Source organism: Papio anubis, chromosome 1 (assembly GCF_008728515.1).
Source record: "Papio anubis isolate 15944 chromosome 1, Panubis1.0, whole genome shotgun sequence".
Taxonomy (NCBI): domain Eukaryota; kingdom Metazoa; phylum Chordata; class Mammalia; order Primates; family Cercopithecidae; genus Papio; species Papio anubis.
The window spans coordinates 4,830,779-4,850,604 of NC_044976.1; the positions used below are offsets into that span (position 1 = coordinate 4,830,779).

At 52.1% G+C, this 19,826-nt stretch overlaps 2 protein-coding genes across 23 annotated transcripts in view; one reads left to right on the forward strand and one right to left on the reverse strand.

Annotated features, from left to right (window-relative positions):
• The window catches only part of NPHP4 (nephrocystin 4), a 134,287-nt gene extending 120,028 nt beyond the window's left edge, over positions 1-14,259 (reverse strand). For 4 of the 20 annotated variants that reach the window (XR_002520789.2, XR_002520788.2, XM_021935479.2 and 1 more), the window contains exons 1-2: positions 13,165-13,877; positions 8,055-8,132 (exon numbers count right to left, since the gene is read on the reverse strand). Coding sequence is in view for 14 of the 20 variants with exons in the window: in XM_021935479.2 (XP_021791171.1) it covers positions 8,055-8,132; positions 13,165-13,317 (231 nt within the window). In the remaining 6 variants the exon portion in view is untranslated. The other 16 variants (XR_002520791.2, XR_002520792.2, XR_002520793.2 and 13 more) reach the window with 10 other exon arrangements.
• Positions 14,260-14,463: 204 nt separating this feature from the next.
• Positions 14,464-19,826, forward strand: part of KCNAB2 (potassium voltage-gated channel subfamily A regulatory beta subunit 2) — a 109,759-nt gene continuing 104,396 nt past the window's right edge. For 2 of the 3 annotated variants that reach the window (XM_017956675.3, XM_017956671.3), the window contains exon 1: positions 14,464-14,576. The gene's annotated coding sequence lies outside the window, so the exon portion shown is untranslated. The remainder of the gene's footprint in view (positions 14,577-19,826) is intronic. The other variant, XM_017956677.3, reaches the window with a different exon arrangement.

Consider the following 19,826-nt stretch of genomic DNA (forward strand, 5'->3'; position numbering starts at 1 on the left):
AGCAGATCTTTGAGAACTGAGAAATCATGGCTGCAAATACAAAACACAGCAGCCAGAGTGTAGACAGGCAGGACCCTGCCCAGAGCTTTACCACTTACAGCAAGTGTTGCTTTAGCCTTTGCTCTTCTGTGACAGGTTCTTACCTGAGACAGAGAGTCCTCCACCTTTCTTTCACCCATTCACTTAGCAGACGTTACTTAAACATCTACTCTGCGCATTGACTCTCTGCCAGCCACATTTCCAGGAACTAGGGAAACAACAAGGAACAAAACAGACAAAATCTCTGCCCTTACAGGGCTTACAGGGTGAAGAACGGGGAGAGAGGTGGGCGGGGCAGGGCAGGCTCTCTGACATGACCCTTGCTTGAGCTGAGAACAAGGAGGGCATGAGAAGAACCACAGGGGGTTTGGGGAGAGGGAGCCAGGCAGGAGGAGGAGCAAACTCAAAAGTCCTGAGAGGAAGAGAGCACAGATGCTCCAGGAGCCAGCGAGAAGTGCAGGAACTATATTTAGCTATTTAGTACCTGTTTTTTGTTTTGTTTTTTTTTTAAGAAAAGGGTCTCATCTGTCACCCAGACGGGAGGTCTGGACACTGCAACCTCCACCTCCCAGGCTCAAGCAGTCCTCCTGCCTCATCCTGTCAAGCAGCTGGGACCTGGGACCACAGGTGCACTCCACCACACCCAGCTAATTTTTGTACTTGTTGTAGAGAGGGGGTTTTGCCAGGCTGGTCTCGATCTCCTGTCCTCAAGTGATCCGCCCGCCTCGGCCTCCCAAAGTACTGGGATTACAGGGGTGAGCCACCATGCCCAGCCTGTATTTTCTAATTTTCTGTATTAATGATGCTCTGGCATCTGGGGCCTCAGTGACGAGACAGACTGTCCCCTAGAGCCAGTTAATTCCTAGGGTGGCAAATGGCAGGCCTGTCAGAACGTGTCTGACGTGAAAACCAACCTGCCCAGAGCCCACACGTCCCACTCCCTCCATCTGGCTCACACACCCCAGGAGTCCTACCCTCTGCCCTGTTCTCTCAGGGTCAATGAGCAGATACGTCAGGCCATCCCTGCACCTCAGAGACCATGACATGACTCTCCTTGGCCAACACCAAGCCTGTCCAGCTGCTCACCCTCCCTAGTCCAGTCCTCCCACAAAACCATAACCCTCCTGCCTCCTGAGCAACCTGCGCCTCCCCAGGTGGCCTGTGGGCATGGCCTGCCCCGTGTCCTGGGAGCCCTGAGTAACACACAGAGTCTCAGCTGCAGTCGTCTCCTGATCCGCTGGCCTCACCACCCCTGAATGGAAACCAATCCTAGCTACGTTCTAAGCAGAAAGCCCACCAGACTGCAGCAGGCTGGGCCAGGGAGGAGAGAAGGAATGAGCGCCAGGCGCAGGAACATTCAGGCGGCCTCCCAGTGCGAGGAGAAGCTGGGCTTTCACTCCAATCATGCAGAGGCCAGGGAGAGATTCTAAGCAGAAATGACACAATCTGATTCGGAATGAAAATTCCCGCAGCTGCCACGCGGGGGCGGGAGTGGAAGCAGGGGCCCATTAGAAGGCTGCTGCCACCAACCAGGTGAGAGAGGGAGGGGCAGGGAGGGTGACAGGAAGCAGGCACACCTGGGCTCTGCTGCTTCGCAGGAGCGGCTGCGTGGTCATGAAGGGACAGAAGCAGGAAGGGCCAGCTGTCTAGGCTGGCCCAGCCCTCCTAGGTCCAGCACTGGTCCCACATCTCAAGTAAAGCAACCTGGCGGGAGGTGGTGTTATCCATGGGGACGGGGAAGGCAAGCAGAGCAGGTCTGAATACTTCAAGCCCGGCTCCCATCACTATGCTGCCGGGGCCTGGACCCAGCTCCCATAAGCACGCTGCCTCCCTGTCCCTCTTCCTCCTCAGCTCCTCCCGCATTCAGACCCACCCTCTGAGCCTGCCTCATCTCTCCCCAGAGCAATCCCCTGGCTTTTCCATGTTGACTGTCTGCCGCCCCATCTAGAATGTGAGCTCTGTGAGGACGTGGGTCTCGAATAAGTGTGTTCCCTGCTCTGTCCCTGGGGTCTAGGCAAAGCTTCTGCACGTGCCCCTCCTCACCCGGGACTGCCCGGGTTCCCCCAGCGCCGCCACCTCCTCCTCTCCTGCACTCTCAGGAGGCCATCCTCAGGCAGGATCCCGTGGCTCCCAGAACCGTCGCTGGCTGGGACTTCTTTCCAGAACGCCACCTCTACGCTACTCACACCCAGCCTGTTCAAACAAGAATCCACTGAGAGCTCCTGAAGGCACAGTATAGGACAGAGTCAACCCTGTCATCTGCACAGCTCCAAACGTCGTGGTGCCCAGTGAATATCAAACTGCACTGAAATACCTACCCCAAAATAAAGAAATGTAATCAATGATCATGGTAAAATTAAACTAAACAAAAAAAGTAAATGGGACAGTATGAGAAATATACTAAAACCATTAACAAAGTGCCCTGAATTCAAAACAAGCATGTAATATTCTTCAGCCAACACCTTTCACAGGGAAGAAAGTTTTGGCCATTATCTAAAGCTATTAATTCTCAAAACAACTAAAATTATACAAACTTGTAAGACTAGGCCGGGCGCGGTGGCTCAAGCCTGTAATCCCAGCACTTTGGGAGGCCGAGACGGGCGGATCACGAGGTCAGGAGATCGAGACCATCCTGGCGAACATGGTGAAACCCTGTCTCTACTAAAAAATACAAAAAACTAGCCGGGTGAGGTGGCGGGCGCCTGTAGTCCCAGCTACTCGGGAGGCTGAGGCAGGAGAATGGCGTAAACCTGGGAGGCGGAGCTTGCAGTGAGCTGAGATCCGGCCACTGCACTCCAGCCTGGGTGACAGAGCGAGACTCCATCTCAAAAAAAAAAAAAAAAAAAAAAAAAAAAAAAAAAAAACTTGTAAGACTATCTACACCAAACCTTTGTATCATCTATTTCCAAACTCTATTTATAGAATTTATATAAATTCTATTTATTGTCTTTTAAACACTGCATTTTGATTGATCTTTGTATATAAAACCAACATTGCATTCCTGCAATAAGCCCCACTTGATCCTAATACCCCACCATTTATACATACTGCTGGCTTTGTTGTCCTAATAGTTTCAGGGCTGCTGCGTTAACATTCATGAGGGATACCAGCCTGTACTTTTTTGTAGTGCCCTTGACTGGGTATCAGAATTATGGTGGCCTCAAAAAATGAGCCGGGAAGTATTCCCTCCTCCTCTGTTTTCTGAGTTTGTCTAGAATTCGTCTTACTTCTTCCTTTAGTATCTGATAAAATTCAACATTATATTTTTAACCTCTATAGCATATGTTATCATGATGCTTCTTTCATTTTAATACTGGTAGCCTGTGTTTTCTTTTTTTTTTTTTTTGTCTTGATCAATTTTATCAATCTTTTCAGAGAAACAACTTCTAGCTTGGCTGATTTTCTCCATTACTTGTCCTTTATTAACTTCTGCTCATATACGATCATGGGTAACATAATGACATTTCGATCAGCAACAGATTGTATGTATGACTGGCCCCTTAAGGTTGTAATGCTATATTTTTACTGTTTTTTCCATGTTTGATATACCGTTGTGTTGCAATTGCCAACAGTATTCAGTAATGTGCATACAGGTTTGTAGCCTAGAAGCACTAGGCTATGCCATGGAGCCTGGGTGTGAGGCAGGCTTCACCATCTAGGTTTGTGTAAGTACATCCTATGATGTCTGCACAGTGAGGGACAAAATCGCCTAACAACGCCATTTCTCAGAATGTATCCCCATTGTCAAGCAACCATGCATAACTGGATTTACCATTTCCTTTCTTCTAGTTACTTTGTACGTAATTTGTTCCTTTATTTAGGTTGTTAAGGAGGAAGCAGAGGTCACTGATTTTATACCTTCTTCTTTTCTAATATAGTCATGTAAAGCTATACGTTTCCCTCAAAGAACTGTATTAGCTATATCCTACACATCTGTATATTTTCTTCCATTATTCAGTTCAAATTATTTTCTAATTTCCCTATTAATTGTTCTTTGATCCGGTATGTTAATTTCCTACTATTTGAGGATTTTCTAGATCTCATATTATTTATTTATAACTTAAAAGCACAGTAGTCAATAAACATACTCTATAATTTGGGTTCTTTGAAATGTATTGAGACATTTTAATGGCCCAGCAGAGGGTCTATCTTAATGACTGTTCCATATAAACTTGGGAAGAACGTGTACTCTAGCTTTGTTGGGAGTGGTGTTTAAGAGATGACAAGGTGATTGACGGTATACTTGGGAAGAACGTGTACTCTAGCTTTCTTGGGAGTAGCGTTTAAGAGAACAAGGTGACTGACAGTATTCGTCAGAGCTTCCAAATCCTTAGGAGTTTTTTGATCTATTTGTTTCTTCAATAATTGAGAGAAGAGTTAAAAGTCTCCAACCATGATTATGAATCTGAATATAGTTCCCTTTAGTTCTGTCCAATTTTGCTCTTTTGTACAAAAGAGTTACCAGAGCAGACCTGACTGTTATGCTCTGAAAGACCAACTTAGAAGTCTGGCCTTTTGCTGGAGTCTGGGAACTCAGATTTCAGGAGAGTTCCTACCACGTAACTGGTAAGAGGGGCTCACTGTGCCTAATCCGTTTATGTACTGTGGCTTATGCTAAACACATGTTTCCCTTCTAAGAGTCTGGAATTTTGGACGTTACACATTTCACGTGTGTTGTTAGGATTCATTGCTGGAGGAATCAAACGCGTCCTATGTGATTCAACTGAGAGAGGACTCTTGGAAGTTTGTACCCTCTTCCCTCAGACATCCCCCATATGCCTCCTCCCTTTGCTGATCTTGCTCTGTATCCTTCTGCTGCCATAAACCTTAGCTGAGAGTACAACTACATGCTGAGTCATGTGAGTCCTCTTAGAGACTCTTCAAACCTGGGAGGTGGTCTTGGCAGCCCCTAACACAAATGCATGCACATTTAGGGATTGTTATGTTTCCTTGAAGATCACTGTCTTTATGAAGTGCCCCTTTATTTCTGGGAATACTCTTCACCTTGAAATCTACTTTTTATGCTACTAGCACAGACGCAAAGCTTTCTTTGCTTAGTATGTATATGGTTTATATTTTTCCACCCTTCTACTTGCAACCTGTTTATGTCTTTATGCTTAAAGTGCACTTTTTTGTAAACAACATGTAATTGGGTTTTAAATAACTTTTAACATATGACTTTGGATCAGGAATTCCACTTCTAGGTATCATTCTGACATTATCTGTACATGAAATAAAATGAGGTTATTCACTGTAGCAGTGTCTGTGACAGCAAATGACTGGGAAAAGTCTAAATGTTCATCAATCAGGGCCTCACTCAATAAATGATGGCTCCGCTGGGCGCAGTGGCTCATGCCTGTAATCCCAGCACTTTGGGAGGCCGAGGCGGGCAAATCACGAGGTCAGGAGATCGAAACCATCCTAGCTAACACGGTGAAAGACCATCTCTACTAAAAATACAAAAACTTAGCCAGGTGTGGTGGCGGGCACCGGTAGTCCCAGCTACTCAGGAGGCTGAGGCAGAAGAATGGCGTGAACCCGGGAGACGGAGCTTGCAGTGAGCCAAGATCGCACCACTGCACTACAGCCTGGGCGACACAGCCAGATTCTGTCTATAAATAAATAAATAAATAAATAAATAAATAAATAAATAAAGGTTCATTCATACAAAGAAATACCGTGCAGTCTTCAGAAATAACAAGAAAATTTTCTTCATGTAATAACATGAATGATCGATAAGACATACCACCTGAATTTTTTTGAAAAGCAAGGTACAGGGCCGGGCATGGGCTACACCTGTAATCCCAGCACTTTGGGAGGCTGAGGCAGGCAGATCACCTGAGCTCAGGAGTTTGAGACCAGCCTGGCCAACATGGTGAAACCCTGATTCTACCAAAAACACGAAAACTTAGCCGGGTGAGGTGGCGCACATTTGCGGTCCCAGCTACCTGGGAGGCTGAGGAAGGAGAGGAAGGTCCCAGCTACCTGGGAGGCTGAGTTCAGCGGGAGGAGGTTTACAATGAGCTGAGATCACACCACTGCACTATAGCCTGGGTGACGGAGTGAGACCTCATCTCAAAAAAAAAAGAAAGAAAGGTACAGAATGGAATACAGTAAGTACCATTTGCATTTTAAAAAGGAAAAATAAACGCAGGTATGTTTACTTGTATTTGCTTAGAATTTATGAAAGTTGTACAAAAACACACTGTATCTAGGGTGATACACCAGGTGCTGGGATGCCATGGGATGATTCACTTTTCCTGTGTATCCTTGTCAACTTTGAAATACGTGAATTACCTTTTCACAAATAAAAATAAAATGAAATGGGGAAATAAAATTTCCTTTGCAAACTTCCTAGGAAAGAGGGATGTGCTGCTATCAACTATCCTGTGAGCTTCTGGAAGGCGGCTGAGCCAGACAAGGAGGGTGGCATCCCAGCTAAAGACATCGCCTGGGCTGCTGGCTCCACTCTTACTTAGTAGGTTCTGCTGCTCTTCTATAAAATGGGAGTAAGGTGGTGGCAGCTTCACAGAGCTGCTCTGAGGATTAAGTGAATTAACACAGTGAAGTGCTGGAAGTAAAGCTGTGAAAGCAGCAGCCACCACAGTACCTACCACAGCGGCAAAGACACAGCAGGTACTCAATCCGAGGGCTTGGAATTGAACGATACAGAACATCAGTGATTTAATAATAGTAAATTAGTCACAGACCCGGGGCTCCAACAACTGAATATATGTGAATATCACTCTCCCAGCTGCAGAGGAAAACGGCCTTGCCAAGCCAAATCCTGTAAAAAGGGTTGACAATGGCAAGACTGATCCTTCTCATGCATCCCCATGGGCCATTGGGCCTCACGAGGACAATGCAATCGTGTGGGTGTCCTATGGGCAACAGCACAGAAGCACCAGCTTATCTAGCAGGTTCCCCGCCAGCTGAAGGGCACAGATGGATGTGACGCCATCAGGGCCCAGGTCTGAGTGTGCCCAAGGCCGTGGTACATCCAGCCACGCACAGAGCTGCCAGAATGCCCGGAGCTCAGCCCCTGCAGTCCTCACTGCCAGGCTGAACGCGGGCCATGCTGAGCCATGCACAAGGCCACCTGGCTCAGAAATAACCCAGGAAACCAGAGTACTTGGGTTTTTAAATTGCTCCACTGTGGGCATAAAGAAACCCTACCCAGTGTCAAAAGTGCTGACCATGTCACTGAATCAGATTCTCTTTGCTGATGGGCCACTTTGCCTCCAAATACTGCCAAGATCCAAGGTAATGGGTATGGTGGTATAAGACGCAAGTGAATAAGTGAAAATCAATACAGATGCTCTTCGACCTATGATGGGATTCCATCCCGATAAACCCCGTTTAAGTTGAAAATATCCTAAGTTCAAATGCATTTAATACACTAACCTACTAAACATCAGAGCTTAGCGTGGCCCAGCTTAAACATGGTCAAAACACTTGCATGTATCTACAATTGGGCAAAGTCATCTAACACAAATACTTTTTTTTTTTTTTTTTGAGACGGAGTCTCGCTCTGTGGCCCAGGCTGGAGTGCAGTGGCGCCATCTTGACTCACTGCAAGCTCCGCCTCCCAGGTTCACGCCATTCTCCTGCCTCAGCCTCCCAAGTAGCTGGGACTACAGGCGCCCGCCACAAAGCCCAGCTAATTTTTTGTATTTTCAGTAGAGACGGGGGTTTCACCATGTTAGCCAGGATGGTCTTGATCTCCTGACCTTGTGATCTGCCTGCCTCGGCCTCCCAAGGTGCTGGGATTATAGGCTTGAGCCACCACGCCTGGCCCACAAATCCTATTTTTAAATAAAATGTTGGGTATCTCATGTAATATATTGAAAACAGCACTGAAAGTGAGAAACAGAATGGCGGTATGGGTACCACCATAAAGTAGCAAAATCAAAAATCAAACCATTGAAAGCCAGGGACCATCGTACGTTAACGGGAAGCCACATCTCAGCTAAGAGCAATCACAACATGTATCTGCTAACAGCATGTTTTGTTACCTGCCTAATTATCGGTCCGTCCAGCCACTTGAGGACACACTGGAAAGCTGTGGATTCCTTCACAGGCTGGCGTGCTCTCTGTGGGTGGGGAGGGACAAGCACATTTTGGGTGAAGATCCTGTGCCAGTCGTTCATCCTGCCCGCCTGAGGGTCCCGTGGGCTTCCCGGATGACCTGTGCCAGTCACATTCAAATAAAGAGAAGAGCTGTAAGGGCTACAGTGGTCACAGCAATCCTGAGGGCTTCTGCCTCCCACTAAATCCCAGAGGAACCTCCATCCCCCAAACCCACACTCTGCAAATCCTAGACAAGTGGACTTTGTTGCTGGCTGGCACCCACGCTGCCTTCCCTGGGAAGTACCATTTGCATTTCAAAAAGGAAAAATAAATGTAGGTATATATTCGTTGCATTTGCTTAGAATTTATGAAAGTTGTACAATAACACACTGTATCTAGAGGGTGATACACCAGGTGCCTGGGGTCGCCATGGGATGATTCATTTTTCCTGGGTATCCTTGTCAACTTTGAACTATGCGAATTGCCTTTTCAGAAATAAAAATAAAATGGAGAAATAAAATCTACCTCCAGAGAACCCTCCGCCCCACCCCTACTCCCGTGGGCCAGACTCAAGAGCACGACTCTCCTGGCCTCTGTGGCTGCTTCCGGATGGGGACACGAAGGGATGTTTTGTACAGCTGTAAAGGTTGGGTACCACACGGGGACACCAGGTGCAGGTGCTGAAATACAGCCCTAGGGCAGGACCGTCTTGCAGGGGACCCAGGGAGCATGAGAGAGGGAATACAGTCCTTGAGCTGAGAGGTGGTCAGCCTGAAACGCCCGGGGCCACCTCAGGAAACACATAAAGATAAGCAGAGAGGAAAAGGCAGGAGCGAGGGCCACTGGGTCCCCATGTCATTATTAGAGCCCTGGGCCAGTCACCCCAAGACACTTCAGCTACATGGACAAAGTCTCTTGTTGCTAAAGCCATTTGGGGACAGGTTTCAGGTGTTACCAGCTTCTTGGTGGGTCCTGGCCCATTTTGAGTGTTATCTGATCCCGTCCAGCGAGCCCAGGATCTCAATCTTCTCTCGCCGACACAGAATCCAAAGATCTGAACCTCAAGAAGAGGTTGAATTCCATATACTAAAATGGCGAGTAAGGAGAAAAAGCAGTGGGTTTGGCCTTCTAAGACAGCAGCTCTCTAAGTCCATTCCCCAAACCCAAGGTTTAACAGGACCCTGTCAGGGCTCTACAAGGTCAAATGATTTTCCTGACACCAGGTGTTATCTCCTTCACTACGGTGGCGCGGTGGGGCAGAGGCAGCAGCAAGTAAAGCCACTGGGGCCTCACTCGACCCAAGGCTGGTTGGGTTGAGTGAGGTCCTCCCAACCTCTCACAGAAAAGAACAAGGCAGCTTCAAGTAAGAACATCGGTGGTGAAGCCAGGAAAACTACTAATCTTATTATATCTTGACCTTTCAGTAGACACGTTCTTAATTTTGTTAGACAAAATGGAAAATACACAAGCATTTCTGGTGCAAACTGAAGGGCAACAGTCACCCCCGGGGGAAGCCTTGCTGTGACTGGGCTGCACGTTGAACACACCGCTTTTTTTATTCAACACCATTTTCACTAAGAATGACTGAGAGACAAAACATGGGTACTTGGCAGACATCTTCTCAAGTGTGAACAAAGTGAGCATGTCATTTCTGGGAAAACAACTGTAATAAAAATGGAGTTTCCAAGCAAACATTAGAATTGAAAACGTTTGTATCCTCCACCTTGAGCCTACCAGCTTCACACTTCTTCAAGACTTCCCTGATGAGACGGGCAGTGAAATAACGTGATCGTCTAAGGTTACACCATTAAATGTGTCAATAGCTGGAAGGTCTGCATGACTCCATGAACCAATATTTTCTGAACAATGCGTAATGGCACAAAATCCTGCGAGAATAAAACATCTACCCAAAGTGCAAGACTGACCAAAGGACTTTAATGTCAGAGCACGAAAAGTTCATTCACATGGTGGAGACTCCGCTTTAGAACAAATCCTTAAGAAACTCCTGCTCGTGGGGTTTCAGTGCAGCAGCAAAGAATATCCACAACGACCTAAGAGATTCCTCCCAACTAGATCGGGATGGACTTCCTTCACATACTTCAATCAAGGCAACACGGGCCAATACAGAAGCTGAGTACAGAAGCAAACAGGAGCCTTCAGCTGTTCTCTCTTAAGGAGACTGTAAAGACATTTGCAAAAATGCAAAAGAATCCCACTCTTTTAAATTTGTTTTTTTTTTTGTTTTGGATAATATAGTTGGTTTTTGTAAAAAATGTTTTTATGTTAACATGTCATGGCCTTGTTATTTTTAAATAAATATTTTTAACATTTCTCAGCTGTAATTTCTATGGCAGTAAACATTGGTAGACACAACTCACATAAACAAAAATTCTTTGGGGTCCTCAATAATCTTTTAAAGGGTAAAGGGATCTGAGACCAAAAAGTTTGAGAAGGGTTGTGCTAATGGTTCACCCTCTGCACACTCCCAGCATGTGTGGGAATCGAGAGGACATGACCAGGTAGCCTGAGAGGGGCCTCTGCCCAGGGTCCTGCCTCCACCCACAGTGCACCCAGATGCTGCATGTAGGCCAGGTACTCCTCAGAGGACCAGACTCAGTCTGGTCCTGTGTGAATCCAGCAGGCACACACGCTGGTTTGTTGTTTTTTGTTCTCTGTGGGCTATTTTTGTTGCTCAACTTCCCTTGTTTTGTGGAGGACCCTCACCCAACTCCATGTGTGGGGAGGGCTGCTCCCCAATTCCAGCCAGAGGTCTGCAGTGATTGGTTCAAGGAGGAACACATGGTCCACACTGAGCCATCAGTCTTCCCCGGGAGACTTGAGCCCAGGCTGTCTCTCCTCCAATGTCCACAACTGCCCACACCATGCCAGCCCAGAGCCCCAGGGGCCACCACAGGGAGAGCCGACTTTGGACTGCTGACCTCCCTAACTGGAAAAGAATAAATTTGTGCTACTTTTAAGCAACCAAGTCTGTTGGACTTTCTTAAAGGAGAGACAGGAAATCATACAGCCGCCCACGACTTTTAAACAGAAGACACCTGACCAATACCAGCTAAAGGGCCACCTCCTCCAGGAGGGCTTCCTAGGTGCTCCCAGGGTCCAGGCCCCAGGCTCACATGGCCTCTGTGCTTCCCTTGGTCACAGTATTTGTCACCTGTCTTGTGTTGAACTGCTCACTGGCCAAGTCCTTGAAGAAAGAAGTCCCATTCCTCCTGTGTCCTTGGTATCATCACAACTCAGTAAACAGTCACAGAATCAAACTGAAGCTTTAGCAAAGCTACCCTGAAGCTTTTCTTTCCCACTGACGTTTTATAACTTCAGAAGTGTATTCATACAAAATGCAGGCCATGATGGCCCCAGGTGGGGATTTTACAGAGGAAGTATCTCCTGACGCAGATGCCCATGTTCCTCACCTGCCCCAGATTTCTGACCCGGTGCCTCCTCCCTGGGTGTCTGCAGGACTCAGTGCCACACCTGGCCCAAGGACACTGCTGAAGGACGTGTGCACGCCAGTCCACCCTCACAGGGAGCATGAAGCATGCTGGCCCCCTGCTGTACTAGCAGGGCACACACTAGGCGGAAGGGCATCTGTTCCGAAAGCACCTGCCACCCACACAGAAATCCTGAGGCTCGGGATGTGAAGGCAGGGCAGTCATAGTCTGAGGGGCCACGAAGGCCGAGGTGACACCTGAGACTCTGCGGGTGGGAGCCCAGGTGGCCACAGCAGCTCTCACTATCCTCCCAACACCTTATAAATCTCTCTAGGTGCCCTTCCGCCTGCTCCTCAATCCTTTCCACCTCTGCTCTGGCATCCAGGAGTCAAACCAAATGCTCCCTCCTCAGAGTGAAAGCCCCATCCCCACCTCTGGCTGCTCCCACACAGGGCAGGTGACAGAAGAGCCACCACACTTCACCAGGGCTATGCTGTTGTCCTGCGAGACTGTGAGCTCCATGACATCAGGCTGGGTCCTCAGCAAAAGTCTTTTAAGGATGAAATACAAATGCCCTGGAGGAAGTACAGAGGGGCCTTTGGGGCCAAATCAACAATAAAAAAGAAAATCGAGAGGGCTCCAGGTCTTGAACCCAAGAAAAGGGTACAGTGGGCTCTCTAGGAAAAAAAAAAAAAAAAAAAAAAATGAAAATACACCTGTTTTTAATGAGCCCCTGATGCAAGACAGGAACTCACAAACATTCCATGGTTACTTTTCCAACAACTCTGCAAAATGAGAATCATCATTATTGCCATCTTACAGATGAGAACACTGAGACTCAGGATAAACAGCCAATCCAAGGTCACACAGCTAGCTATTATAACTGGTTATTATAATAGCATTATAGTTATAATACTGTAAACTATTATAACTACCTCCCGCTCCCTCAATCAAGGAGACCAGGAGAGGCCAAGGGAGAAGAGAGGCCCAGAGGGAAAAAGTAAGAGCAACAAAGGAAACCAGGGCTAATGCTCTCTCCTCTTTCACTTCAGGACGGGCTCGCAGCCTCCCCACCTGTTTCCAAACTCCAAAATGAGGGCTGTGAAATCTCCCTGAGATCTCTGCTTCTGTTGATCTATTCAGCAACTATTTCCCAAGCACTTGTGTTCCAGTGCATAAGAAGGCTGTCAAATGCGCTGTCTTCAAGCATCTAGAAAGTCAGTGGGGGTGAAAGACAAGAAGGTGAGTGTGAGCAGCACACAGGCCCCTGGGAGGGTGCAGAGGTGAGCGGGGCTGAAGTCCTACAGAGAGCGGTTCCCAGGGAAAGGAAGACGCACCGGGTGGGAGGCGTTATCAGGGTCCGTGAAGCCTCCTTCCCAGAATGGAAAATGTGTAATGCCTGAGACCCAGATACCTTGGGGAGCTTTTGGGGAAGCAGAAGTCTGATTAAGCACTGCCTGGAATTCCCTCATTCATGAGCATTCTTCCAGCACCTACCCTGCGCCCTGGAGAAACGGTCTTGAACACAGCAGACAAGCTCGCTGCCCCCACAGAATGTATACAATCAGGGCACAAATTAGCACACAAAAAAAGACACAAGTGTGACCTGCGTAAACTGCACAGAGGAGCTGCAACGAACGGAGCCCGGGGTTAGGACCGAGAGGCATTGTCCACCATCATCAGAAATACTCCTCCTTTTGCCAACCGCACACGCGTGAAAGGCTGGATTTCCTTCACAGACGTCCACCCAACCACACATCGCGACACACGGAGGCAGAAAGCAGCAGTCTCCTAAGAAGCCAGACACGAGGAATCTCGGGCAGCAGGGGTGGCCTGCAAGCCCGGGGGCGGGCACGAGCAGCCTGCACGCGTGAGGAGGGCACGTGGGAGCGGGTGGCGCATTCCGGGCCGGGTCGGCCGGGAGGTCCCAGGGCAGGAAACGGGCGCAGAAGGCCGGAACGGCCCCAGGGACAGAGACTCGCTGGCACGCCCGAAAGCAGCAGAGCGACAGCTGGGAAAGGATAGCCGGAACGCGGGGCGGGGCGGCGACCAGGCGGGTTCCGCGGGCTCTGGCCTGGGAAGGATGCGCGCGGACTACGGCGCAGGGAGCCAAGGCCCAGGACGTCGGTACCGCTCTCCCTTCAACTGAAGGGCTATAGAGAGGCCGGGGGGCAGGGGGCAGGGGGCAAAGGGCAAGGGCCTAAGAGGAACCCATGTAGCCAAACGGCACCCGGCGGCCCGGGCCGCACCAAGAGTCCCGACAAGAGGGGACGCCTGCGGCTGACGCGGGGACAGCCCACGTCGCGCGCCACCGCCGCACCCCAGGCACCGGGCCCCCAGGCAGGGACGGCAGGGACCATCGTACCCCCGAACCCCGAGGGTCTGGCCAACACTGCGGCCCCCAGCGTCTCGAGGCCGCGTCCAACCTTCCCCGCGGCGCCTGCCCACATGGTTCCGCCCGCCGCGGGCCGCGTTACCTAGGAGACCGACCCGCCGCGGCAGCGCCAGAGGCCACGGAGCCCACGCTTTTGAGGGATTCCCCACTCGACGAACCCAGAGGCCCGGCGGCCGGTGCTCAAGAGAGCCGCAGGCCTTGAGGACCGAGGACTGGCGGAGGGGCGCGTCCCGTCCGCTGCCACCCACGGGAGGAGCCTCAGAAGGCGGCGCGCCGCGCACTCAGGCCAAGAACCCGCCTCGCGTCACTTTGGCCGTCCGGGCCACGGAGCCAATCAGAACCCAAGTAGAGGGCTACGCTTCGCGAGCGCCAGCCAATCGGTGCGGCGGCGGGCCTATCCTGATTTGCATGTCCGACGACCCCTCAACCAATGGTAATGTGACTGGCGTGAACAACAGCCAATGAGAAGCTGGGAGGGGCGTGGCCCCGGGCGTCCCACGAGGTGAAGATGCTGCTGGCGGAACCTGCAGGAGCGAGCGGGATTCGGGGGCGCTAAAGTCGCAGGGGCAGGGCGGAAAGGAAGATCCGGCGCGGGGCACAGGATCCGGAGCTGGAGCCCCCAGGTGAGTACGGGGGAGACCCCGGCGGGGCGCGCTTTCCACCGACCTGCGCCGGGACGGCGGCGGCGGGTACCCGCGAGGCCCGCGCTGCGGCAGGCGCCGCGGTCGCGTCTCCATCTCCTCTTCCCCGGCCCTGCGTCCCTGCCTCCGCCGCCGTCTCACCTCCTCTCCAGCCTCCTTACCTCCTTCTCCATCGTCTCCCTTCCCCCATCCCTTCCTCTCTTTCCTTCCTTGTCCTCCCGCCCGACCCTTCAGCTCGCATCCCTGACCCCTGCCCCTGCCGCCGTCCCTCTCCCCGGTGCACCTCTTTCCGATCTGTGCCCGCTCCGGTCCCCGCAGCCTCGCCCTCCCCTTCCCTCCATCCTCCTCTTATCCCCTCTCCGGGCCTCTGCGCAGCCTCACCGGGGCGCTGCTGGTCTCGGTCCTTCCCATCTCTTCTCAAGGCTCATCCATCGTTCTCGCTGCCTGTCCCTGTGTCGCTCCGGTCCCTTTCTCCACCCTCCCATTCTGCCCCCAGCCCCTCCGACCTCTCCCCGCGGGCACACTCTCACCGCCTTACCCTGCTCTCCAGAACTCTGACTCTGCTTCCTGCACCAGTTCCTCGGGCTGTCTATACCACACACACCGCCACCTCTGACCCTGAGCCCGTACTCCTATCTTAAGCTTCTCCCTCCAGCCAGGCCTTGGCACAAAGCACTTCCGCACCTCCCTACCTGCTGCTGCTCCCAGGATGCAAAGACCCCACTGCTGCACCGCGTCCTGCGGCAGTAGCAGCAGCCGGGGTACCTGCCCACCTTCCCACCCCGCCATCCAGCCGCATCCTGGCGTCCCTCCTCCTGGCATTTGTCCTGGGGGCTCCTACAGGGGCTGTTCTTTGCCCACAGCATCCCCGGTTGCTCCAGGTGGGAAGGCCCTTAGCACCCTTCCTCCCTGGCCACCGTCTCCCTCCCTCCCCACCCCCACTTTCCTGCTCAGCCTCACTTTGTGATTCAGCATTTTTGGGGTTGGTAACTTTCTTGCTTCCAGTCGTGATAGGGACCTGGTTACGGAGCTGAAGGCAGGGGTCTTGACCCTGCAGTTAGCAGGGCCACCTTAGGAACCACACCTGAGCTGCCTGGTTGGGAGGGGGCTGGGGAGCTGGGGACTGCCTGTAGGGGTTGCCTTTTCCTCCCTTTCATTTGTCTGCCCTGTGTTGAACTGTGTCCAAGGGGAGATGACATAAGTAATAGCTCTTGGGGAAATGGGCTATTAGCATTTATGGAAATTAATACATCCACCTCCGAGGGACAGGAACACCAAGTTCAGGCCACAGCTGTCCCGCTGTCTGTCATTTTAGGATTTCTTCTTTCTCTGCAACTTCTCCTCCCCCTCAAAAACACCAGCCTCACCCCTCCCCTTTCCCCAGTGCCAAGAGTAAGCTCCTGCTCTGCTAAAGAGGCCGCATTCAGGCCCCATGTTGCAGGGTTTCGGGACCTACGTGTGGAGAGTCACATCTGCCCACCTGATTCTCGCCTGGCGGCTGTGTCTGCTGCAGAGCCCTGTGCAGCTCCTGGCCCTGTGCTTTCGCAGTGTGAGGCCCTAAGAATGCACTTGGTCTTCCAGATCCTGTCTTTCTCTCTGGGGACAGCTCTCCATGGCCACGCTCAGCCTCAGTGGCACTGACAGTGTTCAGGCTGCAGCACATACCTGCCTCGAAAGCATCATGGCAGAGGCTTCCCTGTTAACACCCAGGGCCATTTTTTTCCCCTGCGCCAGTCAGCAAATGCTTTGTAGGTGCTGATCAACACCTGGGGGCTGAGCCGGGCTCTGGAGTTGGGGGGTGTCATGAAAAAAAACAGTGTGAAACCCTTTTCGTGTGTTTTTTGGTTCAGAACCGTCTTGGGTCTGGATTTGGAGCCTGGATGGGAAGCAGTGTGCACAGAAGCCATTGCACCCAGGAGATGGGACATGGGCCATGGCACTAGGGAGCTGGAAAGGCCGAGGGTGCCATGGGCTGGCCAGCTAGAGAAGGCTTGCTCGCTTTCATTTTTCAGTAATCTTCTAAGACCTGAATGGTTCAGGAGGAAGCGAGTGCCACACAGTTTTGATTTGGCAGTTTCCGGCCTGGGCTTGGAGGGAGGGGCCTCCCCTAGACCTTCCTGTGTGTTGGCGCTCTGCCGTGGTAACTGGGCACACATCGTCTGTGTGGAAGAGAGCAGGCAAGAGAGCCTGCTCCCTCGCGAGAACTGGGGGAACGTGCTTCTGTTTCCGGGGACTCTGGCCAGGAGTGGCATGTGTTTGGTCCTTGGCTAAATTCTCAGTGATATTCACGTCGCCAGAGGTCCCAGAGTCAATGTTTTCCTGGCGTCCCTGAATAAGGAGGCAGGACAGTGGGCAGCTGGGGGCGGCAATTCGAGAAGGATTGATGCCAGAGGTGTCGAGGGCCATAGACCCCATGTTCCTGCTAGCCCCTCTCCCACCACCAGTAGGGCTTGGGTCTTGGCACCCAACAGCTGGTCATCCTTGCTCTCAGAGGACTGAATGGAAGGACAGGCTTCTCCAGGGTCAACAGAGGCAGTGACGGAGCTGGGTTGGGCCCCCTACTTCCTACTTGTTTGAGCCCAGTTCGTACCTTGGCTGTCCGAGCTGAGGAAAGCCAGCCCCCGGCTGTCCCTTGGGAAGGCCACTTGGAGGCGTTGCTGACATTCATGTGTGCAGCCAGTGCCCTTGGGTGTATCCAAGTCACTGGAGGGGCTGTTGGGAGCGGGAGGTGCCACTACCATGGAGATTTCTCAGCGACTCAGTCCTGCCTGGCGTGCAGGCCCTGGTGCAAGGGTTCTGTTGTTTGTGGCCTTCAAAGAGATGACCCCATAGTTAGAGAAGAGTGAGGGCACCAGGTCCGTGGTGGGATGCAGAGGAGGAGGGACCCTCTTCTGCATCCCACACTGGAACTGCATTTATGACCTCGGTTCGCCTCAGGCACTTGTAAATAACCCTGCGAGGGAGGCTGGATAGGGAAACTGAGGCACAGAGCAGCAGTGAAACTGATCCCGGCCTCCCAGCTAGTGAGGAAACCTTGATTCTGTTCCTGCTCTGCCAGAACTCTGTGGCAGGTGCCCCTCTGCCATCACCTGAGCTCCATTGAATGTCTGAAGTCCTCACTTCCGCAGGGGTGAGTCTCCCAAGAGGCCCCGGAGGCCCAGGCCCAGACTCTGGGGTATACGGAAGCGCTCCTTTGTCATGGCATGAGAAGCCCTACACTGCTCTCTCCTTGGTGACGGGCAAGTCGCTATGCTCCGGCCCATCTTTGGGCTGAGTCTGTGAAGGGATGCACTGCCTGCACTCAGCCAGTCCCAAGGAGGCAAAGGGAATGGGGCCCTCATTCCCCAGGAGAGAGCACACTGGAGGAGGTGGGGTGGCACACCTGGGCTTCGTCCTGTCACGGCCCAGTGGCTCGAGGCTTTCCTGCCTGCCTGCCTGGGCTGGGCAGATGCGTGAGTCTCCCTGCCTCATGGGCCTGAGCAGATGCTGGGCCCTTGTCCTTCGCCACATCCTGGGGAGCCCAGATGAAGGCCGGCCTCCCTCTTCCTGCACACCCACCGTGGGATGAGCCCTGGGCTCAGGCCCCTCCCTGCCTGAGGGTGCCCTGCCACTGCCACACCCAGGTTTCCACTCAGACCCCTGCTGGCCAGCGTCTCAGGAGGCCACTCACTGGTCTGCCCAGTGACCACGTGGTTAGCCCCAGAGACCCGGGTGGTGTGTCTTTGGTCACAGAGCAGCCCCATGCCCACCCTGCCGTCTTCCCCGGCCCCTGTCTCACTGCAGGCAGCCCCCCTCCGTTTCTCCAGCACACAGGTACCCGCAGAGCTAACTGCTTTGATGCCATGCTGGTTGCAGATAAAATAGGACTGGGAAAAGGGGAAAAGTGGAGAAATGGTGGGGACGCCTGCCTGGCTGTCCGCCTGCACCTGAACCCAGTGAGAAGGCTTTCCTGGCTGTGATCTTGAGCCCTGACTGCCGAGCGGCCGAGATCCATCATCCGACTCCATGGCTGGGAGCCGGGCACAGGTTTCTTCTCAGACCCCACACCAGATTCAACCTATTCCATGTGGGCCAGTTTTCTGGAGTCACTTCTGGGTCCTGTAGACCCCTGAGGTCTGGTCCGCGGCGGTCCTCCATCACCAGCCTGGACTCTTTCCCTGCCAGAGACTTAGCTCTCTGCGTCTCTGACTCTCTGGCCTGCTAAAACACGTGGATTATTCGTGTCTCCCTCTATCTGAATGGGTGAACTGCCTCAGTGGTAGGAGCCTGGGGCTGGTCCCTGGCACACAGTGAGTGCTGGGTAACTGTCAGTTCCCCCTCTTCCAGTCGGACGCGGAGCCCCAGCCACCATCCTGCCTGGAGCTCAGGTGGTTCCTGGTCAGCCCAACTGAGCCCCCAGGAAAACCGGAGCAGAGGAACTTGGCTTTCCTTCTGCATGGTTTCCTGAGACCTCTGGGCTGGAGTGCCCCGCTGAGTGATTTCACAGTGGAGAAGGAAGGAGGGAAGGAAGGGGAAAAGAGGGCAGGAGGGGAGAGCCCATTGCCCTGGTCTGCAGGGAACAGCCTCCCTGTGAGGGAGGGACACTCATTACCCCGTTCTCCCTGACCCTGGGCCTTGTGGAGGGCCCGCGAGCCTGCCGGACCCCCACTGCACACCTGCCCACCTGTCTGATTCCAGCAGCCCCTGGGCACCGAGGGGGTTGCAGAGCCATGCTCCGAGCATGCTCACCTTCCTTCACCATGAATGTGTTTTCATTTTCCACCCCCTGGCAGCTTCATGATCTTTCATTTCAATCTCAGGCCCTGGTATCCACAGGCTGTCAGTGCAGCCTAGGACAGAAGACTCTTAGAGCCCTGTGATCCCAAACACTCAGTCATGGCAGGGGCTCTCTGAAAGTGATATTCTTAGAACCCCTCTGAGATACAGGAGAGTAAGGAATAACTAGAATGCATGAGCAAGGAGATTCAGCTCAATCTATTCATTGGAAAACAAATTTAAATTTAAAACATTAAAACCTATCATACCAGTGAAGGGCGAAGGTCTTAGCAGCAGACATTTGAAGGACCAAGAATGAGCAAGACCCACCTCCCTCCTGTAGGGCTGAGAGCCAGGAAAGGGATGCAGTGACCATGTGCCCGGAACGGTCAGAGAAAACCCTGCTGATGGGGAAGGAGACATGGGGGCAGGGGGGACATTTGACCTGGACCTTCAAAGACAGGCAGGTTGTGATAG